This window comes from Hyla sarda, chromosome 5 (assembly GCF_029499605.1).
Source record: "Hyla sarda isolate aHylSar1 chromosome 5, aHylSar1.hap1, whole genome shotgun sequence".
Classification (NCBI taxonomy): Eukaryota; Metazoa; Chordata; class Amphibia; order Anura; family Hylidae; genus Hyla; species Hyla sarda.
The window spans coordinates 13,897,190-13,924,117 of record NC_079193.1 but is presented as its reverse complement, the minus strand read 5'-3'; the positions used below and the strand labels follow the sequence as shown (position 1 = coordinate 13,924,117).

Below are 26,928 nucleotides of genomic sequence, written 5' to 3'. Positions count from 1 at the left end.
ACAAAAGCTAGACACATAAAAAAAGACATGTTAAGCATCTGCATGACCTAGTGAGTAACATATAGAAGTATTATTTTTTTCTGTGATATGACAGGTACTCTTTAGCCCCACCCCCTCATGATGTACCGTCCCGCCCCCTCAATGCAAGTCTATGGGAGGGGGCACGCCCCCTCCCATAGACTTGCATTGAGGCGGCGGGGCATGACATCATTAGGGGGTGGGGCTATGACGTCACAAGCTCCCGTCACCGGCTCCAGCGTTCGGAACAGTTTGTAAATTGTTCCAAACGCTGAGCAGCGGAGTACCCCTTTAAGAAGAAGATACATAATCACACAATTTTGTCTGTTGCTTGAAATCTGAATTTCTAGGTTTGGAGTCTAAAGTCCAGATTTCGGCAGCTCATTCATTCGCTGTACGTCCTTAGCCGGGGATGAGAAATCTGCTCTTCCTGTATGTATTTCTCACTGTTTCTCATGGGGAATTCTTCCTCTTTTTTCGGTGGGTGTCAGGGGATCGCAAACATCCGCAGACTGACAGAATCTTGGTCATCTGCCGCCAGCTGCAAACAAATCTTCCGTCTTTTAGTTGCACAACTTGAGAACAAGATTTTTACTGAATATAACATTTCGAAAAAGAAACAAATGCAGACGTGTAGGGCGCGCTTCCACGGACGCTGCCAGCAGCCGGAGATTATGTTCTCAAAGGGGGGGGAGGTGCGGGATAGGAGGGAAATATATCTCCAAATCTTACTACATTTATCTACCAGAAGCCTAAATCTGCGCAGGAGGATAGAATGGCGCATAGATAATGGTCAGTTACGGGCAAGAAGCGCAAATTTCCACTAACCGGCCAGGCTGGACAATTGTGATTGGTCCATTCTGATTGGCACATGATCGGAGCCTGGGAATCAGGTTTTATGACAATGAGGTATGAGAATGACCTGGATTACCTGGGGTTAATCTCGCACTGCAGTCAAAGCTTCCTGAACTATAAAGCATAATACCGCAATAATGAAAAATGACCTACTGTAATATTCATTTCCAGTTGGGAGATGATCATTGTCTGTTCCCCATTTTGGAAAGGGAAGCATGTCTGGTATTCTACCGCGGATTCAGAACCAGCTTGTCACAGTCCTTAAAGGGGTTATCCAGGAAAAAACTTTATAAATATATAAACTGGCTCCAGAAAGTTAAACAGATTTGTAAATTACTTCTATTAAAAAATCTTAATCCTTTCAGTACTTATGAGCTGCTGAAGTTGAGTTGTTCTTTTCTAAGTGCTCCCTGATGACACGTGTCTCGGGAACTGTCCAGAGTAGAAGCAAATCCCCATAGCAAACCTCTTCTGCTCTGTGCAGTTCCCGAGACAAGCAGAGATGTCAGCAGAGAGCACTGTTGCCAGACAGAAAAGAACAACTCAACTTCAACAGCTGATAATTATTGGAAGGATTAATATTTTTTAATAGAAGTAATTTACAAATCTTTTTAACTTTCTGGAGCCAGTTTTCCTGGAATACCCCTTTAAAGAAGAACTTTTATGACTCCAACCTGTTGTCCATATAAGGTTTACAGGACCGCTACCGTCATTAAATACCAAAATAACCTACTATATGGTGCCAAAATAGTGCCATACAGTGTATAAGTACTCAAATGATACCAACATACAAAGCCAAAATAGTCTACAATACAGTGGCAGAAATAGTGCCAAATAGTGCACAGTGGCGTACCAAGGGGGGGGGGGGGGGAGCGGGGTTTGGGGCGGCCCGCCTCGGGTGCCACTCTCAAGGGGGGTGCCAGGGGCGGACTGACCCGCCGCCGCAACTACTGAGGATCTGGGACACTCTTTACATTCAGAAGAAGGCGTCCCCTCTGTGTGAGCCGCATTTGCAGCTACAGAGAGGAGACGTGACCTCCGCCCCCACGCAGCACGCAGTACAGGCGCCGATGACGTCACTCATCCGGCGCCTATACTGTGGAGGGGAGAAGACGCGGGCCCCTGCTGAGGAGATCGCTGCATGGGATATCAGATGAGCATCCTTTTTTTATTTTTTTTTAACCCTGCCTATACCTACAGGGAAGGGGGGGGGGTGCTCTGCATATACCTATAGGAAAGGGAGGGAGAGGGGGGTGCTCTGCATATACCTATGGGAAAGGGAGAGAGGGGGATGCTCTGCATATACCTATGGGAAAGGGAGGGAGAGGGGGGGTGCTCTGCATATACCTATGGGAAAGGGAGGGAGAGGGGGGAGGGTGCTCTGCATATACCTATGGGAAAGGGAGGGAGAGGGGGTGCTCTGCATATACCTATGTTAAAGGGAGGGAGAGGGGGTGCTCTGCATATACCTATGGGAAAGGGAGGGAGAGGGGGTGCTCTGCATATACCTATGTTAAAGGGAGGGAGAGGGGGTGCTCTGCATATACCTATGGGAAAGGGAGGGAGAGGGGGGTGCTCTGCATATACCTATGGGAAAGGGAGGGAGAGGTGGGGTGCTCTGCATATACCTATGAGAAAGGGAGGGAGAGGAGGGTGCTCTGCATATACCTATGGGAAAGGGAGGGAGAGGGGGGTGCTCTGCATATACCTATGGGAAAGGGAGGGAGAGGGGGGCTGTAGCACTGCATATACCTATGGGGAAGAGGGTGGGGGTGTAGATCTGCATATACCTATGGGAAAGAGGGAGGGTAACCCTGCATATACCTATGGGAAAGATGGGGGTTGTAGCTCTGCATATACCTATGGGAAAGAGGGGGTGGGGCATGTAGCTCTGCATATACCTATGGGAAAGAGGGGGGTGTAACTCTGCCTAAACCTAAGGGAAAGAGGGGGGGAGTGTAACGCTGCATCTACCTATGGGAAAGAGGGGGGGGGGTAGCTCTGCATATACCTATGGGAAAGAGGGGGTGGGGCATGTAGCTCTGCATATACCTATGGGAAAGAGGGGGGTGTAACTCTGCATATACCTATGGGAAAGAGGGGGGGGTGTAACTCTGCATATACCTATGGGAAAGAGGGGGTTACCTGGCTACCTACCTACCTGCCCTTTTACTGTGCAGGACACCAAGGAGGGCATTATTACAGTTTGTGGGCCTATAGATGGGAAGATTGTGTAGAGGAGGGGAGGGCACTGAAAAAATGCAGAGTCTGACATGTTTTTCCTGCATATGTGGGTCTTAACCGGACGGAGAAGAAAAGGAAAGAGGACGCCGCTGATCAGAAAAGACGTAATTGTGAGTCCCAAAATGTAACTGTAATCGCTTATATGGTATACACATCCTGTGTACAGCTGATATCTACTGCCATATGGTCCTTTATATAATCACTTATATTGTATACAGATCCTTTATAGTATACTGGTCTGTGTATAGGGGTTTTATTCAGTACAGTATGGCGGTATTATCCAGTTATTGTGTGGTGGTATATATTTACTCCTTGTATACCAGTATTATTGGTCATGGAAATTTACCTACGTTAAAGTGTTTCTTACACATATAAATTTTTATTTATTGTGTGTGGGATTTGGGTGGAATAGGAGCGTGGCAGAAGATTGACGAGCTGCAGAGCCTAGCAGGGGCCCTTGCCTTTTTTTTGGTCTGGGGGCCCCGAGTGTTGTCAGTCCGCCCCTGGACAGAGGGGAGGGAGGGGGTGTGATTAAGGGGGGGGCGCGTGTGTGTGTGTGGGGGGGGGGGGGGGTGCCAAACAAAGAGTCCGCCCCGGTGCCAAATGCTCTAGGTACGCCCCTGCATAGGTACTTAGATAATACTAACTAACAATACCAAAATAACCTATATTATATGATGCCAAAAACAATGCCATACAGTGCATAAGTAGTCAAATAATGCTAACCAACAATACTAAAATAACTCACTATATAGTGCCAAACATGGTGCATCCAGTATATGAGTACTCACATAATACCAACATAAAATGCTAAAGTAACATAGCATTAATAAAAAAATTGTGTTGTACCAACATACAATTTCAAAATAAGATATTATATAGTGCAAAACAAAAAATATGCCATACAGTACACATGTATAATAAACTATAAAACAAAAACAAAAAATCCATAAAATCACATTGTCTGATTTTTAAAGAATTATTTGCAAATTATGGTGGAAAATAAGTATTTGGTCAATAACAAAAGTTCATCTCAATACTTTGTTATATCCCCTTTGTTGGCAATGACAGAGGTCAAAGGTTTCCTGTAAGTCTTCACAAGGTTTTCACACACTGTTACTGGAATTTTGGCCCATTCCTCCATGCAGATCTCCTCTAGAGCAGTGATGTTTTGGGGCTGTCGCTGGGTAACATGGACTTTCAACTCCCTCCAAAAGGTTTTCAATGGGGTTGAGATTTGGAGACTGGCTAGGCCATTCCAGGACCTTGAAATGCTTCTTACAAAGCCACTCCTTCATTGCCCGGGTGGTGTGTTTGGGATTATTGTCATGCTGAAAGACCCAACCACATTTCATCTTCAATGCCCTTGCTGATGGAAGGAAGTTTTCACTCAAAATCTCATGATACATGGCCCCGTTCATTCTTTCCTTTACACGGATCAGTCGTCCTGGTCCCTTAGCAGAAAAACAGCCCCAAAGCATGTTGTTTCCACCCCCATGCTTCACAGTAGGTATGGTGTTCTTTGGATGCAACTCAGCATTCTTTCTCCTCCAAATATGACGAAGGGGAACTCCGGTGGAAAACAAATGTTTTCAAAACAATTGGAGCCAGAAAGTTAAACAGATTTGTAAATTACTTCTATTAAAAAATCTAAAGCCTTCCAGTACTTATCAGCTGCTGTATAATACAGATAAATGTATGAAGTTCATTCCAGTGAAACATTGCTCTCTGCTGACACCTCTGTCCGTGTCAGGAACTGTCCAGATTAGAAGCAAATCCCCATTAAAAACCTCTCCTGCTCTGGACAGTTCCTGACACGGACAGAGATGTCAGCAGAGAGCACTATTGTCAGACTGGAAAGAAATTCACAAATTTCTCTATAGTTTACGCATCTGATAAGTACTGGAAGAGTTGATATTTTTAAATACAAGTAATTTACAAATCTGTTTAACTTTCTGGAGCCAGTTGATTTGAAAACATTTGTTTCCACCAGAGGTTCCCCTTTAAGTTTTTACCAAAAAAGTTCTACTTTGGTTTCATCTGACCACATGACATTCTCCCAATACTCTTCGGGATCATCCAAATGCTCTCTAGCAAACTTCAGACAGGCCCGGACATGTACTGGCTTAAGCAGGAGGACACATCTGGCACTGCATGATTTGAGTCCCTGGCAGCGTAGTGTGTTACTGATGGAAGCCTTTGTTACTTTGGTCCCAGCTCTCTGCAGGTCATTCACTAGGTCCCCCGTGTGGTTCTGGGATTTTTGCTCACGCTCTTGTGATCATTTTGACACTACTGGGTGAGATCTTGTGTGGAGCCCCAGATCGAGGGAGATTATTAGTGGTCTTGTATGTCTTCCATTTTCTAATAATTGTTCCCACAGTTGATTTCTTCACACCAAGCTGCTTGCCTATTGCAGAATCAGTCTTCCCAGTCTGGTGCAGGTCTACAATTTTGTTTCTGGTGTCCTTCGACAGCTCTTTGATCTTGGTCACAGTGGAGTTTGGAGTGTGACTGTTTGAGGTTGTGGACAGGTGTCTTTTATACTGATAACAAGTTCAAACAGGAGCCATTAATACAGGTAACAAGTGGAGGACAGAGGAGACTCTTAAAGAAGAAGTTACAGGTCTGTGAGAGCCAGAAATCTTGCTTGTTTGTAGGTGACCAAATACTTATTTTCCACCATAATTTGCAAATAAATTCTTTAAAAATCAGACAATGTGATTTTATGGATTTTTTTCCCTCATTCTGTCTCTCATAGTTGAGGTTATAACCTATGATGAAAATTACAGGCCTCTCTCATCTTTTTAAGTGGGAGAACTTGCACAATTGGTGGCTGACTAAATACTTTTTTGCCCCACTGTATTTGTTTGTTAGGAAAGTTGTGTGACATCCAATACGTCTGATCCAACCATGAATAAAAAGTCTGCCTGGTCCTGCAGTGACAGAAGACATTGGCTCCCATCTCTGTAGACACATTTGGCATTCCGGAATCTAGAAAACGGTGGCCAACCACCACAAGGGGAGCTAGAATGGTGGCCAGCAGCCATGTTTCAGTTGTAACTTGGCTTTGGACCAGGGCCAGCTCTGCCCTTAGGCAAAATAGGCAGCTGCTTAGAGTGACCTCTTGATAGGGGCACCGCTCTGCCTACTACAATAAAGTTAGCCAGCATCCAAAGCACTCACCCATCCCCCAAAACCACGGTACCCCCACCCCACCTGTACTATAATAATCAGCATTTTTTAGCCTGCTAGAGGAGCACAATGCCACCTCCGAGGCAAACAGGGGGCGATCACTAAGGTCAGGTCCGTCCAACATCCTGACATCGTGCGCGCCTCCATACATTGGACGGGGCCAATGGTTGGGGTCAAGGGGCGGCAAAATTAGCTTTCGCCCAGGCCTGCTTTGGACCGACAGGGAAAAGGTTATATGGATGATACCAAAGAAGTTGACTTGTAGCTCAGTTCTACTTAAAAAATAATAATAATTTCAACGGGTTTCAACTCAAAATATTAAAAAGTTTTTAAAAAATCTCCAATTGCCACAAACGTCTACGAAAAGCAGAAGAGAAAAGCAGATCCCGTCTGTTTCCTTGAATTACTAAGTATTTGTAATCTCCATTTTACACCCACTATTGCCCCAGAAGACATGAACTCCACTTCACATTAGAACAATTTACTCTCCGGAAGAGGGATTACTCCAGCGAGAGGCATGGGAAGACTACGCCAGTCATTCTGCTTTCCACATAACTCTGCCAAAATGTAAGAGTATAGACCTCTCATGTCCTGACTCACTGCACCACGTCGTGTCTGTCATCTCAAAGTATTAAGCCTTCTATGAAAGGAAAAGTCTAAATAAAATAGGAAAAATGTTCCCTTGTTTTACAAAAACATTTAAAAAAATTACGTTTTGAAAATATATTTTTTTTTACCATAAAAAAAAATAGTACAAAAAAACTTGAATTTGTAATATTTAGTATTTTTATTAAGTAAGTTTGTGCTAAAGAGCTGATTTTCCTATTGATCCTTAAAGGGGTACTCCGGTGGAAAACTTTAGTTTTTTTAAATCAACTGGTGCCAGAAAGTTAAACAGATTTGTAAATTACTTCTATTAAGAAATCTTAATCCTTCCAGTACTTATTAGCTGCTGAATACTACAGAGGAAATGGTTTTCACAGTGCTCTCTGCTGACATCTCTGTCCATTTTAAGAACTGTCCAGAGTAGGAGAAAATCCCCATAGCAAACATATGCTGCTCTGGACAGTTCCTAAAATGGACAGAAATGTCAGCAGAGAGCACTGTGGTCATGATGTCGGCAGAGAGCTCTGTGTTCCAAAAAGAAAACCATTTCCTCTGTAGTATACAGCAGCTAATAAGTATTGGAAGGATTAAGATTTTTTTTTTATAGAAGTCATTTACAAATCTGTTTAACTTTCTGGCACCAGTTGATTTAAAAAAATTTTTTTTTCCACCGGAGTACCCCTTTAAAGGGGTACTCTGTTGCTAGACATCTTATCCCCAATCCAAAGAATAGGGGGGTTATCTACTATGTAGGGGCACAGAGGGGGTTAACTACTATATAGGGGCACGGAGGGGGCCTAACTACTTTATGAGGGGATCATAGCAGATGATGCAAATAATGGCAATAAAAGCAAAGAACAGGAGACAGACTGAAACTTGTAGTCCCTGCCATTCTGAGTAGAGATGAGCGAACTTACAGTAAGTTCGATTCGTCACGTACTTCTCGGCTCGGCAGTTGATGACTTATCCTGCATAAATGAGTTCAGCTTTCAGGTGTTCCCGTGGGCTGGAAAAGGTGGATACAGTCCTAGGAGACTCTTTCCTAGGACTGTATCCACCTTTTCCAGCCCACCGGAGCACCGGAAAGCTGAACTAATTCATGCAGGATAAGGCATCAACTGCCGAGCCGAGAAGTTCGTGACGAATGGAATTTACTGTAAGTTCGCTCATCTCTAATTCTGAGAACAGACACAGACCATCCCATGGAGACAAGACAAGGTGCGGAAAACAGCAACTTCCACTGACAACACTAGTAGCAAATAATAGTCCAGGAAATCCTGTATAGAAGTGTCCTGAAGTGTTAGAGGAAGACGACACAAGATTATAATGATAGATTATAGATTATATATAGATGATTATACAGCAAAGATGCCCAATAACTGTAAGAGAGAAGAGGTCACCGCACTTCAAACGTATCAGGACGGACAAAGCATTCTGGGTGTGAGCCCAATATTAGAAAACCAATAGAATTATCCGCCAAAAGTAATCGCTTCCCACTTTGTACAGTGGTCCCTCAAGTTACAATATTAATTGGCTCCGGGACGACCATTGTAAGTTGAAACCATTGTATGTTGAGACCATTACTCTATGGAAACCTGGTAATTGGTTCTAAAGGCACCAAAATGTCATCCAAAAATAGGAAAAAGTGACAAGGAAAAATGAGTAGATAACTAATATAGATAAAGCAAATCCTTACATATAAAAGTAAGAAAGATCTGCTGGGAGATGTAAATTACGGTCTATGTCAGTGTTTCCCAAGCAGGGAGCCTCCAGCTGTTGCAAAACTACAACTCCCAGCATGCCCGGACAGCCAAAGGCTGTCCGGGCATGCTGGGAGTTGTAGTTTTGCAAAAGATGGGGCCACCCTGCTTGGGAAACACTGGTCTATGTAGAGGACAGGAGCTTCTTCAGGGGTCCTGTACAGTATACACAGTGTCCCAAACAAGTAATGGAGTCGCCCTCACCTGGTGTCCAAAAGAGCAGCTAACCCTGATACAGGTAAAGTGTACAGAACATGTAATACCAGACACCAGTCAGTGCATGCGCTTCAGTAATACAGGGGTTTTACCAGTGAATGCCCATTTTGTTTGGTTGGTTCTTCCAGCCATTGACATGTTTCACAGATCTGGACTGTCCGTACATTGTGGCCCTCATTTACTAAGAAAATCGGGTTGTAAGTCTTGCTTTCTTACCCGACTGCTTTTTCCCCCCGATATTTATTATTATGTCGCATCTTGTTTGTCGCACGTGGGTTTTGTAGGTTTTGGTTTCCAACTCCTCTGAGCTGTCGGGAAAAAATCCACAACAATTCAACAAATTTGGGTTGGAAACCTTAATAAATACGTGGGAAAGCTCAGAAATGTCGGGTAACGCCCGTTTTTCGGGTTTGGGAGAATCCACATCGGGTCCGTCGGGAAAAAATGTCGCATCGCGTCGCAGACTGGCGCACGATGTCTGCGACATGGCGCAGACAAAGATGCGCCAAAAAAACCCGACAAAAGAGGTCGGGTTTAGAATAGTAAATGAGGGCCTGTATGTTGAGTCTGGCTTCAACTTACGATGGTCCAGAAAAGACCATTGTATGTTGAAACTATTGTATGTTGAGGCCATTGTAAGTTGAGGGATCACTGTAGTTGCTAATTCCCTCTCGGACAAATATACAGGTACGACCATTTTTTCCTATATACAGAGTTTCCCCCAGAAAGGGAATTATTGGGAAGCGTTCGGTGGAATGGAAACCAACCTGGAAAATTCTTAACATGGAAAAGATGCTCTGGACTATACGAGGTGAATGTATCGGTGCTGGGAATCTTCCACGTACGCTGCCTATTAACTCCTCGCGAACACAGCCACTTTGCATTTTTTTTTTTTTGCGTTTTTCGCAATGACACCTTTCATATTGCCATAAAATATACAGCGAAGCAAATTAGAAATCGGGAAAAAAAAATTTTTTTTGTAAGGTTTTTGTTTTATTCTATATATTATAATATAATTAAAACAATAGCCATATGGACATAGCATTTCTGTTATTGTACTACTTTAAAAAAGAATAAAAAGTGTGCCTTAAAGGGGTACTCCGCCCGTAGACATCTTATCCCCTATCCAAAAGATAAGATGTCTGATTGCGGGGGTTCCTCCGCTGGGGACCCCCACGATCTCCCTGCTGCACCCGGCATTCGTTTAGAGCATCGGGTGCAGCGCCGGAGGTTCGTGACATCCCAATTGGGACATCACGGTCACGCCCCAATTGGGACATCACGGCCACACCTAGTGGATTTTTTAGGGTTTTTAGCACTAATATAAAGCTTCTTAAATGAGTACTCTGGTGCAGACTACTCCTGCTCCGTCCTGCCCGGGCTGCAAAAAAAATGAAAATAAACCATCACTCACCTTCCTGGGTTCCAGCAGAGCGCCACTACAGCTGATCGGTCCTCCGGTCCATCTTCTTCATACTTCCGTGTGAACGAAGCGTCACATGGCGCTCAGCCTATTATGGGCCGAGGCAGAACATCGCGGCGGCCGGTGATAGGCTGAGCGACACGTGACGCTTCGTTCACACGGAAGTATGAAGAAGATGGACCGGAGGACCTATCAGCTGTAGTGGCGCTCTGCTGGGACCCAGGAAGGTGAGTGATGGTTTATTTTCATTTTTTTTTGCAGCCCAGGCAGGACGGAGCAGGAGTAGTCTGCACCAGAGTACTCCTTTAAAGAATCCCTTTTTGTTGGCAGATGCTCGCCACACAGAGGTATTGGGGAATGAAATAGCTTTTTCCAAACATTCCAAAAATTCTCCTTTATTGGGTATTGCAACTGATTGCTGTAGTTGCCAATGCTTCAGCTGAAAGTCACACCGGCTTCAAAAATCACCTGTCTGCTACATTAGGAAATTTGTAACTACTTTGCGCTGCTGGTACAGGCGGTCCATCATATGCAATGTTAAGTTCCATGGTTAACTTGTTGGAGGCGGTGTTGAGGAAGACCATTTTGGTGCTGTAAGTCAAGGAGGACATGTTTAAAAGTATAAGGACAGCTTAACCGAATGAAAACTTTGTTGAATATAGCCAGGACATCCCTGGGACCACTGCAATTTCTCAAGCAGCATTTGACAACATGTGCCATACAGGGAGAATATGTCAGTAATTTCCTTGTATTTGCTGTTCTAATTAAAGATGGGCTAACCTCTTGAATTTCCTTTTTCAGGATTTTTTATTCATATTGGGAATTACATTTTAGATTAAAATTTTACTCCGGTGGAACACTTTTTTTTTTTTTTTAATCAACTGGTGCCAGAAAGTTAAACGGATTTGTAAATTACTTCTATTAAAAAAAATCTTAATCCTTCCAGTACTTATCTGTACAGGACCAGACATATAGTAGTCATACACCTCCCCTCCAGATCTATCTGTATACTGCTGCTGTTATCTCTATGGGATCAGGATATATAGTTATAAACCTCCCCTCCCAGCTCTATCTGTATACTGCTGCTATATCTATGGGATCAGGATATATTGTAATTATACACCTCCCCTCCAGCTCTATCTGTATACTGCTGCTATCTCTATGGGATCAGGATATATTGTAATTATACACCTCCCCTCCAGCTCTATCTGTATACTGCAGCTATCTTTATGGGATCAGGATATATAGTAGTTATACACCTCCACTCCCAGCTCTATCTGTATACTGATGCTGCTATCTCTATAGGATCAGTGTATATAGTAGTTATACACCTCCCCTCCCAGCTCTATCTATATAATGCTGCTATCTCTATGGGATCAGGATATATAGTAGTTATACACCTCCCCTCCCAGTTCTATATGTATACTGCTGCTATCTCTACAGGAACAGGATATATTGTAGTTATACATTTCCCCTCCAGCTCTATCTGTATACTGCTGCTATCTCTATGGGGTCAGGATATATAGTAGTTATACCCCTCCCTCTGTAGTCAGTTTACCTGGCTGATCTCCAGCACCAGCAGCCTACTTAGATGACCAGGTGCAGTGATGAGACTCCACCCCCCTTACTCTGCAAGGCCAAAGGATTTATAGGAAATACAGGCAGCATTAGGAAATCAGTACTCATAGAATACATAGAATTGCATCCAATACCGCTGGGAAAAAAAAAACATGCCTGCCACATCAGCTAAAACAGGTAAGCACAAGGAATACACAAGAACCACTACATTACTCTCTAATAATAAACTATGCTGCTGTATATAAGGAAAAGTAAACATTTTCTCTTTAATGATTTCTAACCCAGAATATCACACCGACTTGAGTTTAAAGGAGTACTCCGGCGGAAAACTTTTCTTTTTTTAAATCAACTGGTGGCAGAAAGTTAAACAGTTTTTTTTAAATTACTTCTATTAAAAAATCTTAATCCTTACAGTACTTTTTAGCTGCTGAATACTACAGAGGAAAATCTTTTCTTTTTGGAACACAGAGCTCTCTGCTGACGTGATGTCAGCAGAGAGCTCTGTGTTCCAAAAAGAAAAGAGTTTCCTCTGTAGTATTCAGCAGCTAAAAAGTGACATCTCTGTCCATTTTAGGAACTGTCCAGAGCAGCCTATGTTTTCTATGGGGATTTTCTCCTACTCTGGACAGTTCCTAAAAGGGACAGAGATGTCAGCAGACAGCACTGTGGTCATGATGTCAGCAGAGAGCTCTGTGTTCCAAAAAGAAAATAATTTCCTCTGTAGTATTCAACAGCTAATAAGTACTGGAAGGATTAAGATTTTTTACTAGAAGTAATTTACAAATCTGTTTAACTTTCTGGCACCAGTTGATTTAAAAAAAAAAAAAAAAAAAAAACGTTTCCCACCGGAGTCCCCCTTTAAAGCGATATGACCCTTATGGAAGGATCGTGCAGGTCCTGGTAGCTAGAATGAAGCTAAGGAATGCCTCCGCAGTGATACTGATTGAATAAGCCGTGCCAACGTTTAGTCGGGGTCAAATATGCCCGGAGGGCAGGGAGGAGTCAGATGTCAAGCTCAGGTACTATAGCTAGCTGACAGCGACATATGGCGCCTCCATTAGCTGTGATGGAAAAATCTGCCCGTATTGACAAGGTTTAGGAGGAAACCGGAGAAGTCCTGTTTTCGCCACATGCTGCACTTAGTACGGTGTCATGGAATCTTATCCACAGGAATATAACTAAGTCATAATTGGGGATTTGTGTTTATATGGAAGGGAACATTCCACGTACAGCCGGAATTTAGGGAAGGGTATATACATTGCAGAGCACGAAACCAACAAGTACATATAATGCAGTGTTTCCCAACCAGGGTGCCTCCAGCTGTTGCAAAAACTACAACTCCCAGCATGCCCGGACAGCCGAAGACAGCCGCAATTTAGGGGAGTGTATATACATTGCAGAGCAAGAAACCAATAAGTAGATATATTGCAGTGTTTCCCAACCAGGGTGCCTCCAGCTGTTGCAAAAATTACAACTCCCAGCATGCCCGGACAGCCGGAATTTAGGGCAGGATATATACATTGCAGAGCAAGAAACCAGCAAGTAGATATAATGCAGTGTTTCCCAACCAGGGTGCCTCCAGCTGTTGCAAAACTACAACTCCTAGCATGCCCGTTCGGGCATGCTAGGAGTTGTAGTTTTGCAACAGCTGGAGGCACCCTGGTTGGAAAACACTGATCTACTCTATGCTTATTGTATTGCTATACTGATGTAGCAGAGCAGAGTGTGTTAGTTATTGGCATCCGTGAAGATCCGGGGTGTTTCACAGTGCTATCATTAAAGGGGTTCTCCGCCCCTAGACATGTTATCCCCAATCCAAAGGAGGATAACAAGTCTGATCGCGGGGGGGGGGGGGTCCGGCCGCTAAGAACCCCGCGATCTCCAGGCTGGCGCTGCAGCGTATCATTCACGGAAGCCTGGTGCTTCCGTGATGGTGACGTCACACCACGCCCCCTCCATTCATGTCTATGGGAGGAGGCGTGATGGCTCATACACAACTGTCACGCCTTCTCCCATAGACATGAATGGAGGGGGCATGGCGGCGGTGATCGCCAGTCATCTGGCACGCACCGGATGACTGGGGTGCCGCGGCGGAAGTCCCCAGCTGCCGGACCCCCACGATCAGACATGTTATCCCCCATGCTTTAATGGTAGCAGTGTGAAACACCCCTGATCTAACTAACACACTCAGCTCTGCTACATCAGTATTGTAAATCAATGTCAGATAGCTATATTACCCCTTTATAGGTAAAAATACACAGGAGCAGTATTATAGTAGATATATTCTTGTATATAGGAGGCAGTATTATAGTAGTTATATTCTTGTATATAGGAGGCAGTATTATAGTAGTTATATTCTTGTATATAGGAGCAGTATTATAGTAGTTATATTCTTGTATATAGGAGCAGTATTATAGTAGTTATATTCTTGTATATAGGAGACAGTATTATAGTAGATATATTCTTGTATATAGGAGCAGTATTATAGTAGTTATATTCTTGTATATAGGAGCAGTATTATAGTAGTTATATACTTGTATATAGGAGCAGTATTATAGTAGTTATATTCTTGTATATAGGAGCAGTATTATAGTAGTTATATTCTTGTATATAGGAGCAGTATTATAGTAGTTATATACTTGTATATAGGAGGCAGTATTATAGTAGTTATATTCTTGTATATAGGAGCAGTGTTATAGTAGTTATATTCTTGTATATAGGAGCAGTATTATAGTAGTTATATTCTTGTATATAGGAGCAGTATTATAGTAGTTATATTCTTGTATATAGGAGCAGTATTATAGTAGTTATATTCTTGTATATAGGAGCAGTATTATAGTAGTTATATTCTTGTATATAAGAGGCAGTATTATAGTAGTTATATTCTTGTATATAGGAGGCAGTATTATAGTAGTTATATTCTTGTATATAGGAGCAGTATTATAGTAGTTATATTCTTGTATATAGGAGCAGTATTATAGTAGTTATATTCTTGTATATAGGAGCGGTATTAAAGTAGTTATATTCTTGTATATAGGAGCAGTATTATAGTATATATTCTTGTATATAGGAGCAGTATTATAGTAGTTGTATTCCTGTATATAGGAGGCAGTATTATAGTAGTTATATTCTTGTATATAGGAGCAGTATTATATTAGTTATATTCTTGTATAAAGGAGCAGTAATATAGTAGTTATATTCTTGTATATAGGAGCAGTATTATAGTAGTTATATTCTTGTATATAGGAGCAGTATTATAGTAGTTATATTCTTGTATATAGGAGGCGGTATTATAGTAGTTATATTCTTGTATATAGGAACAGTATTATATTAGTTATATTCTTGTATATAGGAGCAGTATTATAGTAGTTATATTCTTGTATATAGGAGCAGTATTATAGTAGTTATATTTTTGTATATAGGAGCAGTATTATAGTAGTTATATTCCTGTTTATAGGAGCAGTATTATAGTAGTTATATTCTTGTATATAGGAGGCAGTATTATAGTAGTTATATTCTTGTATATAGGAACAGTATTATAGTAGTTATATTCTTTTATATAGGAGCAGTATTATAGTAGTTATATTCTTGTATATAGGAGCAGTATTATAGTAGTTATATTCTTGTACATAGGAGGCAGTATTATAGTAGTTATATTCTTGTATATAGGAGCAGTATTATAGTAGTTATATTCTTTTATATAGGAGCAGTATTATAGTAGTTATATTCTTGTATATAGGAGCAGTATTATAGTAGTTATATTCTTGTATATAGGAGGCAGTATTATAGTAGTTATATTCTTGTATATAGGAGCAGTATTATAGTAGTTATATTCTTGTATATAGGAGGCAGTATTATAGTAGTTATATTGTTGTATATAGGGAGCAGTATTATAGTAGTTATATTCTTATATATAGGAGCAGTATTATAGTAGTTATATTCTTGTATATAGGAGGCAGTATTATAGTGGTTATATTCTTGTATATAGGAGCAGTATTATAGTAGTTATATTCTTGTATATAGGAGCAGTATTATAGTAGATATATTCTTGTATATAGGAGAAGTATTATAGTAGTTATACTCTTGTATATAGGAGCAGCATTATAGTAGTTATATTCTTGTATATAGGAGGCAGTATTATAGTAGTTATATTCTTGTATATAGGAGCAGTATTATAGTAGTTATATTCTTGTATATAGGAGCAGTATTATAGTAGTTATATTCTTGTATATAGGAGGCATTATTATAGTAGCTATATTCTTGTATATAGGAGGCAGTAGTATAGTGGTTATATTCTTGTATATAGGAGCAGTATTATAGTAGTTATATTCTTGTATATAGGAGCAGTATTATAGTAGATATATTCTTGTATATAGGAGCAGTATTATAGTAGTTATACTCTTGTATATAGGAGCAGCATTATAGTAGTTATATTCTTGTATATAGGAGGCAGTATTATAGTAGTTATATTCTTGTATATAGGGGGCAGTATTATAGTAGTTATATTCTTGTATATAGGAGCAGTATTATAGTAGTTATATTCTTGTATATAGGGGCAGTATTATAGTAGTTATATTCTTGTATATAGGAGCAGTATTATAGTAGTTATATTCTTGTATATAGGAGCAGTATTACAGTAGTTATATTCTTGTATATAGGAGCAGTATTATAGTAGTTATATTCTTGTACATAAGGACAGTATTATAGTAGTTATATTCTTGTGTATAGGAGGTAGTAATATAGCAGTTATATTCTTGTATATAGGAGCAGTATTATAGTAGTTATATTCTTGTATATAGGAGCAGTATTATAGTAGTTATATTCTTGTATATAGGAGCAGTATTATAGTAGATATATTCTTGTATATAGGAGCAGTATTATAGTAGTTATATTCTTGTATATAGGGGCAGTATTATAGTAGTTATATTCTTGTACATAGGAGGCAGTATTATAGTAGTTATATTCTTGTATATAGGGGGCAGTATTATAGTAATTATATTCTTGTATAAAGGAGCAGTATTATAGCAATTATATTCTTGTATATAGGAGCAGTATTATAGTAGTTATATTCTTGTATATAGGAACAGTATTATAGTAGTTATATTCTTGTATATAGGAGCAGTATTATAGTAGTTATATTCTTGTATATAGAGGTCAGTATTATAGTAGTTATATTCTTGTATATGGGAGGCAGTATTATAGTAGATATATTCTTGTATATAGGAGGCAGTATTATAGTAGTTATATTCTTGTATATAGGAGCAGTATTATAGTAGTTATATTCTTGTACATAGGAGCAGTATTATAGTAGTTATATTCTTGTATATAGGAGCAGTATTATAGTAGTTATATTCTTGTATATAGGAGCAGTATTATAGTAGTTATATTCTTGTAAACTGATATGTTACGTACCATGCGCCATTCTGTGGAACCAATAATATCCAAAGTCTACACCAATGAATGTCAACCACCAGGTCCAAGGAGACTCCCACGGCAGTTCTGCTATTCTATAGTGATTCCATACGTAGATGTACGTGGTCACCTCAACACCTCGGAAGGCAACACTGTTTTATAAAAAAAATTAAAAATAAAAGTAAAACATGTATTAATAGTAAAGTATTCTTCATATTTTAAAGGGAACCTGACACCATTATAAAGGTCTTCTAATCTACTGACATCAGGTTATAGATCAGGTGGAAATATAGTTTAGTATAAGTGGTAATTTGTTCAGAAACAATACCTGCAATTCCTATACCTGGGTGCTCAGTTCTATTTAGTGATTAACAGTCTTTTTGTAGATGATTGCATTTAGACATAGCTGTCAGTCACTGATTGGAACCGCCCACTGGACTCCTAAGCAGAGATTGATCTGGGATTTCAATAAATATGTTATGCTAAACTATATATCAATCTGCTTAGCTCCTCCTGCTCTGTAGCAGTTGTCTCCAAACTATGGCCCTTCAGATGCAAAACTACAACTCTCAGCATGCCCAAACAGCCAACTTGCTGGGAGTTGTAGCTTTGCAATGTGATGTCCCAGTACAGCACATGGCCCTGTACAAACCTTAGGCCCTGTCAGGTTGATTCCCTCAGTTACCTGGGGGCTCCCCTGCAAGGTCTCCCCCTGTTGTTCCATAATGTTGTGTATATCACTTTAATGCCTGGACAGGATCCTTATATATACATAGTACAGAGGACCTGTGGGAGGTCTCAAGGACCTGTGTAAGTCTGTCACATGTTATGTTGTCACGTGTTCTCCCAGAGAGCACCAGCTTAACCTATGACCTGCAGCTTGACCAATGGGCTTTAGTCCAGCCCCCCACTATATAAAGGGGCGGTCATTACAATTCTCCCTCTTGTACCATCAGTCTTTACTGAGCACAGCAACCACCAGAGATCTCAGTGCAAGTGATCAGCATCTGGAAAACCCCAAAAGCTACAGTCATTCCAGTAAGTCTGAAGTCTGTGTCTGCTGTCACTGAAACTAGTCAAGTCTGGCACATAGTCAAGTCCAATCTCGAGTCAAGTTAATTACAAGTATAACTGGTCCCAGCAAGCTGCGAGGTCCTTCTGGGTTCCTGGCCACCTCTCTGGGATTCAGTGAAGATAATTCCATCTGTCTCAAACTCAGTAAAACCCTCGTTAAACCATAACTGGTTGTGGACTCTCATTTCGCTACCTAGCCATTGGAATAGCAGAGATACCATTCGTGTGGTTACGGTACCCGAAAACCACTCTGGCATCATGAACACTAGGGGTTAATAACATCTTGCCCCCGGGGTTAATTCCATCTGATCCCACCACCTACATCACTACACCTGTGGTCCCGCCATACACCAGTGGTCAACCACATCAACATCTGGAGGGCCACAGTTTGGAGACCACTGTTCTGTGACAGGATGTTGACAGATCAGATTGAATTTGAATATATAAATATACGATTGGTAAATAGATATGAGATAGCTGGATAGATAGATAGATATGAGATAGATAGATAAATAGATATGAGATAGATAGATATGAGATAGATAGATATGAGATAGATAGATGATAGATATTAGATAGATATGAGATAGATAGATAGATAGATAGATAGATAGATATGACATAGATAGATAGATATGAGATAGATATATAGATATGAGATAGATATGAGATAGATAGATATGACATAGATAGATATGAGATAGATAGATATGAGAGATAGTTAAATAGATAGATAGATATGAGACAGATAGATAGATAGATAGATATGAGATAGATAGATAGATATGAGATAGATATGAGATAGATAGATATGAGATAGATAGATATGAGATAGATATGAGAGAGATAGATATGAGATAGATAGATATGAGACAGATAGATATGAGATAGATAGATAGATATGAGACAGATAGATATGAGATAGATAGATATGAGATAGATAGATATGAGACAGATAGATATAAGATAGATAGATAAATATGAGACAGACAGATATGAGATAGATAGATATGAGACAGATAGATATGAGACAGATAGATATGAGATAGATAGATATGAGATAGATAGATAGATAGATAGATAGATATGAGATAGATAGATATGAGATAGATAGATATGAGATAGATAGATATGAGATAGATAGATATGAGACAGATAGATATGAGACAGATAGATATGAGATAGATAGATAGATAGATATGAGATAGATAGATATGAGACAGATAGATATGAGATAGATAGATATGAGATCGATAGATATGATATTGTGTCTTTCACGATAGACCAATATTGTATGAGTCCTAGGGGTCCAATGTTTGGCGCCCCCACTAGTGCACCTGCTGAAGCACTGCAGCTCTTATGTTGCAGTACCGGACACAACCACATGTCTATGGACGTCACTGGACACTGCTCAGAGGAGACCCGGCTGCCATGGTCACATATTGCTGACCCCTTTAAATATGTCTGTATACTGAGGAGACGTGACCCGACCACAGAGCTTGCACTTCTTTAAGCTTATTCTTTAATACCAGCGGGTAGAAGTCCATTCTGTAATAAATCTTACGGCTCCGTTGCCCTATGCAGGATTTCCAGGAGGTGTAACATATTTCATTCAGAAATACAAGGTACAGAAATATTCCAGTCTTCATTATAACATAAAGCAAAGGAAGAAAGAAAACCGCAAAGTACAAAGAGTCGTAACCGGATGGCGATCTGCTGCGCGAGCAGGAGGGGATTTATAGAATGTGGTTCCAATTGTTTCACGTTTTAACTTGGGATAATGGGGCACTGCCACTCACCGCACAAAGCTAAAAAGGGGGTTACTGAAAGCTCCCATTTCCTGCACAGGTGCCAGACCTGGAACAAGGCGGCAATTTACTACCCTGTCAGGGGGGGCGCCGCGCCGACACAAATCCACCTGAAAAATGGCTGCGGGAAGCAGATTTATACCAATAATCCTAGAGGAACGATGAGAACTTTATTGTAGTCACTAATAGTGTTATTATTATTATATTGAAAGATCAGGCCTGTGCCTCAAAATTGTATGAGGCCACAGTATAATAATAATAATATATGACTGTTTTGTTATGATCACCACTGCAGAAAGTGATGAAGAGAGATATATGAGATAGATAGATAGATAGATATGAGATAGATAGATAGATATGAAATAAATAGATAGCTATGAGATAGATATATAGATAGATAGATATGAGATAGATAGATAGATAGATAGATAGATAGATGGATGGATAGATATGAGATAGATATATATGAGATAGATAGATAGATAGATAGATAGATATGAGATAGATAGATATGAGATAGATAGATAGATAGATATGAGATAGATAGATAGATAGATATGAGATAGATATGAAATAGAAGATAGATAGATAGATATGAGATAGATAGATAGATAGATATGAGATAGATATGAGATAGATATGAGATAGATAGATAGATATGAGATAGATAGATAGATATGAGATAGATAGATAGATATGAGATAGATAGATAGATAAATAGATAGATGGACAGACATGTGGTGTCCTAGCACTAAAGGCAGTCCTGTGGCTTTGGATTGCCTTGGGCGGACCTACAGCACAGTGTTGGGCCCACTGAGAGATTTATTGCTGTGTTAATTATGTCTCCGCACTTTACCAAGAGTTAATATATATTTTTATAATTATTTTATGTTATTTCTATGTATGTGATCTATGAGTATTATGGTATCTTTAATAAGAGAGAGCAGTGTAAACCCATGTTACCCTGCCTGGCATGTTACCCATGTTGCCCAGTCTTGCCCATATAGTGTAGTGGGGGGAGTCCCAGCATGGCAACAGGACTCCGAAGGGGTTACACTGCACCCTCTCACTTTGCACCTCTGCACCCTCTTCACCCTGCTCAGCAAAGACAGTTGTCTATAACCTGACATCGGTGTGTTCATTTACTCCCCGTGTCTGGCCCAGGAGAAGCTGTCTCCAACCTCTGACCATGTATACGTTAACAGTGCCCTGGCGTCACGCAGTGATAAAGTATTTTCCTAGCCCCCCCGTGGCTACCACAGGTAGATATGAGATAGATAAATAGATAGATGGATAGAGACTTTCACGTTTATTTAATGTTTCAGACACAAATTAAACAGATTGTAATACTTTAGAGTACAGTAATTAATTAAGTACTAATTCCACAGGAGACCTACCCTCAGGACTATGTTGCTTCACACAGTTCTTGACTTGGAATCTACTGTCAGACACGTAACAGATGGATGATCTTCACCAATCCGGGCCCTGCCACCAATACTACACCACCTCTTTAGCTACTGACTGTGTCCAGTCTCCACCTTAGGACTGAACTGACTGGATGACACTTCAGGCCTCCGGTTGTCCAGGTCGATGATGCAGATCTCCACAAACTATTTTCTTTCACCTCGTCCCAGTGGGTTAGTCTGCAACCTTCCTGTATCTTAGCTCAGCACCACTCACCCTCCTCTAGCTCCTTCCAAGGTGACACCTCTTTGGCACCCTCAGTAGACTCCACCAATAGAGTTCCCACCACCCAGGTTGACAATGCACCCAGCCTTTAATGATGGCCTAAGCAGAGAACATCAGGCCATCCTCTTCCATGTCCGGTCCTTCCTAGCCGAAACTATCAAGGTTGTGACACTGCTTTCTGCAGCCTTCCTGGAGTAGTATCATCAAATAGAGCAGAAATTCATGGGTACAGGATTCACGATGTTGACCAGGATAAGGAACCGCAGGACTAGAGGTAATCCATCAACTGGTTTATTGACAACAATGCAATGCGTTTCGCTGCGCATGCGCAGCGAAACGCATTGCATTGTTGGCAATAAACCAGTTGGTGGATTACCTCTAGTCCCGCGGTTCCATGTCCTGGTCAGTGCCCTGAATCCTGTACCCATGAAGTCCTGCTCTTTTTGATGATCCTAGTTCAGGAAGGCTGCAGACGGGCTTGTATTTCCTCCATACAGTGATCCCTCAACATACGATGGTAATTGGTTCCAAATGAACCATCGTTACGTGTCCCCGCTGCTCCGGACCATCACCGCTACCCTGGATCGTCGCTGTCCTCACGTCCCCGGGGTGTCCTTGCCTCTCCGGACCGTCACCGCTGCCCTGGATCGTCGCTCTCCATCGCCGTCATCACGTCGCTACTGGATGACGGGACGGCGTGCGCGGTGACGTGATGACGACGAAAGAGAGCGACGGCCACGCAGCGGAGCCTGAAGAGGACGGTCCGGAACGGCGAGGACAGGTGAGTGACACTCACTGGAGCATACGGGGCACATTAAATGGCTATCTGGTGGCAGCTGAAGCAGTCTGCGCTGCCGGATAGCCGTTTATGCGATGGCCCCGACATAGAAAAGCATCACATGTTGATGCTGCCTTCAACATGCGATGTCCTCTGAGTGGCCATCGTATGTTGAAATGATCGTATGTCGGGGCCATTCGTAGGTCGGGCGATCACTGTACGTTTACCATCGTTGTGTATGTGTTTACACAACCCGTATTGGTAAGCAGTGATGTACCCTTCCTGTGATCCTTGTTGCTAGCGATACTTCGCAGGGGAGCGTCTTTGCTTTTTCTTTTTTCACTGCTTTCTGCGCCATCCTTCTACCGCTTCCTTGCAGAGGCCCTCAAGAGCACACCAGGCAACCCTTACCCAACTGGCCCTTGTGACCTCTCTTGGCTTCCAGCCCAACCACCAACCATACATTGAGCAAAATACTCTGACCCCAAGTTTATCTCCTTGTGACCCAATGGCCAAGCCTACACCCACTTGCAGTTCACAGCAACTTTTTAGGTGGAAAGGCTTCAAGACTATCTCATAGACCATCCGTAATCTTTCCCAATTGGTGCCGAACTGCCTTTTTAAAGGGGTACTCCACTGGAAAACATTTTCTTTTAAATCAACTGGTGCCAGAAAGTTAAACAGATTTGTAAATCACTTCTTTTGAAAAAAAATCTTTTGATTCTTTTTGAATTTCCTTTCTGTCTGACCACAGTGTTCTCTGATGACACCTCTGTCCATGTCAGGAACTGTCCAGAGCAGGAGAGGTTTGCTATGGGGATTTGCTCCTTCTCTGGACAGTTCCTAAAATGGACAGAGGTGTCAGCAGAGAGCACTGTGGTCAGACAGAAAGGAAATTCAAAAAGAAAAGAACTTCCTGTGAAACATACAGCAGCTGATAAGTACAGGAAGGATTAAGATTTTTTTTAAGGATTAAAATGTTTTCCATCAGAGTACCCCTTTAAAGGGGTACTCCCGTGGAAAACTTTTTTTTTTTTTTATAAATCAACTGGTGCCAGCAAGTTAAACAGATTTGTAAATTCCTTCTATTAAAAAAATCTTAATCCTTCCTGTACTTATTAGGGGCTGCATACTACAGAGGAAATGCTTTCCTCTTATGTCACGACCACAGTGCTCCCTGCTGACCTCTGCTGTCCATTTTAGGAACTGTCAAGAGCAGCATGTGTTTGCTATGGGGATTTCTCCTGCTCTGGACAGTTCCAAAAATGGACAGCAGAGGTCAGCAGAGAGAACTGTGGTGGTGACATAAGAGAAATACAAAAAGAAAAGCATTTCCTCTGTAGTATACAGCCCCTAAAAAGTACTGGAAGGATTAGGATTTTTTAATAGAAGTAATTTACAAATCTGTTTAACTTTCTGGCACCAGTTGATTTAAATAAAAAAGTTTTCCACGGGAGTACCCCTTTAACTCCTCCCAACTTCTTCTCCCAATAACCCCATCACCACCTACAGTCAACGTCAGTCTCTTCCTGGGCCCATGCCCAATGCCTCCCCTTGTCCCCCCCAGCAGCCAAGCATTACGACCCACCATCCAAGTGCCCTGTAACATGAATGCATCATACACTCCCTATATATGTCTTGTTAGCAAACATGTCTTATTGGCAGCCATCAACCGGGGGCCCCATGTATTACTTCTAATGCCGCTCTCCACCTCCTCCGACCTTCTTGAGTCACTTTTACGACTGAATTCCCTCTTTGTTGTAGGGACTGCAAGGTAATACAAGGAACTCCCCAACAATCCCGTCATGTATCCATTAAATCCTGTCAGGAGCGATTACACTTCCCGGCCCGGACGTAGAGAAGCTTTACGACGGGGACCGTACCCCTGATTCATGGACTATTAATCTGATATATAGGCACCATAGGCCCCGAATAGTTTTTTTTTTTTTTTTTTTCGAAGGATGTGGCGAAACTTTTTATCCAAATGGGTAAAATAAAAATCTGCTCCCTGGGAAAGGATGAAATCGATGTCGTATTAATCTTTCACTCGGCTGCTAATGATTTTCACCAGTTTGTTCCCCTTTGGTTAAGGGGGGTCTCGGGCCAGAGAGTGGATTCTGTCAGCCCCGCTAGATTTTTATTCATGCTGAAATCTCTCTGACTGCGGGCGAAACCTGAGCCCTGAGCTGCAGCCGGTGACAAGACTTCCTACCGAGCTCTTTCAGCAGAGATCCAGATGTAGCAGAGTTGAACGTGCGGTTTAACTCTTTGCGATAAGGTAATGGAATAGGTCTGTCTGCGATGACCTGTGGTCATCGCAGACAGACCTATTCCATTACCTTATCGCAAAGAGTTAAATTGCCCATTAAGCTCTGCTACATCTGGATCTCTGCTGAAAGAGTTGTGTTTCAGCAGAGATGCAGAGGAGCAAACAGGGAATGAATACAACAGCTTCAGATTTACTGACTGCTAAGCAATGAGCTGTTCTGCAGCAGCACTGACCAGGGAACTAGCAGGAGTGCTGTGGGAGGGTCATAGGCACCGTGGGAGGACTCTGCTGAAGAGCTGAGGGAAATCAATGCATTCTGGGAATTGTAGTATTGAGCAATTGTAGTACCTGTGGTCATTGCAGACAGACCTATTCCATTACCTTATCGCAAAGAGTTAAATTGCCCATTCAGCTCTGCTACATCTGGATCTCTGCTGAAAGAGTTGTATTTCAGCAGAGAGGCAGAGGAGCAAACAGGGAATGAATACAACAGCTTCAGATTTACTGACTGCTAAGCAATGAGCTGTTCTGCAGCAGCACTGACCAGGGAACTAGCAGGAGTGCTGTGGGAGGGTCATAGGCACCGTGAGAGGACTCTGTTGAAGAGCTGAGGAAAAGGAATGCATTCTGGGAGTAGTAGTACTGAGCAACCGCTCAACGAGGAAGTATTGGATTTTTGGTGGTTTCAGAACTGGGACAGAAAGGAAGGAATGTTATCAGGAGTCTGGGACCACAACAGTAGATTTCTCCAAAGGGTGGCTGCTTACAGACCCACAAAGGTAACACCAAGAGGAATAAGAACCAAGGTTAAAGAGGTTGTTTTAGGTATATGGTGTCACCTGATCTGCCAATGTGCAATCGCTAGGTGATTGGGTCAACATGGAACCATCTGACACCCAGTGAACAACATGCATGGGGGCCATATATTAGAATCGGAAGACCACAGCATGGTCGGACTGGCGCCTCGGCAATCCAACTGCCTGGTGTGCCAAAGCCCGATCTGGTGGAAGAGTATTCCGGGACTATCGGAGAATGTTCGGTTCACAGTGATCGGCGCAAATAAACCATTGAATCCTCTGGTTGGTTTACTGTGACATCTTGCTGGGTTGAGCGGTAGTTAAAGAGGTACTCCGATGGAAAACCTGAACTGGTGCCAGAAAGTAAAACAGATTTGTAAATTACTTCTATTAAAAAATCTTTACCCTTCCTGTACTTTTTAGCAGCTGTATACTACAGAGGAAATTCTGTTCTTTTTGAATTTCTTTTTTGTCTTGACCACAGTGCTCTCTGCTGACACCTGATGCCCGTATCAGGAACTATCCAGAGAAGGAGAAAATCCCCATAGCAAACCTATACTGCTTTGGACAGTTCCTGACACGGACAGAGGTGTCAGTAGAGAGCAGTGTGGACAAGACAAAAAATAATTTCAAAAAGAACAGAATTTCCTCGGTAGCATACAGCTGCTAAAAAGTACAGGAAGGGTAAAGATTTTTTAATAGAAGTAATTTACAAATCTGTTTAACTTTCTGGCACCAGTTGACTTATAATGACCTAAAAAAATCAATATGTTTTCCACCGGAGTACCCCTTTAAATCCTTTGGGGGAGGAGTGTATACATTATACATTATGGCTGTATAATGTATACAGGGAAGTGAGTGATACTTACCATCTCGCCGCTGGTCCGGGCCTCTTCTTGTGTTGCTCTGCCTTTAGTAATGAAGTCACTAGGGGGGCAGAGCTACACAAGAAGAACCCCGGACCAGTGACGAGATGGTAATAATCACTCTTTTCACTATATACATTATACAGCCTTACAGATGGCTGTATAATGTGAACAAGCCCCAACTTCAAGGAGTTAACTAGTGCTGCTCGGCAGCACTAATAAACCCCTTCCTTGCTGGGCTGAGCTGTACTTGCAGCTCACTCCCGACATTGCCAGGCTCTCGCAAGCCGAACCTGGCATTGTTGGAAAGTTCAGCTAGCCGCGAGCCCACCAAACTTCA

The 26,928-nt window shown here is 41.7% G+C and overlaps 1 protein-coding gene across 2 annotated transcripts in view; it reads right to left on the bottom strand.

Annotated features, from left to right (window-relative positions):
* The window catches only part of AGMO (alkylglycerol monooxygenase), a 294,582-nt gene that overhangs the window by 240,595 nt on the left and 27,059 nt on the right, over positions 1-26,928 (bottom strand). For both annotated transcript variants that reach the window (XM_056518904.1, XM_056518905.1), the window contains one exon: positions 17,308-17,459. In XM_056518904.1, coding sequence (XP_056374879.1) covers positions 17,308-17,459 — 152 coding nt within the window. The remainder of the gene's footprint in view (positions 1-17,307; positions 17,460-26,928) is intronic.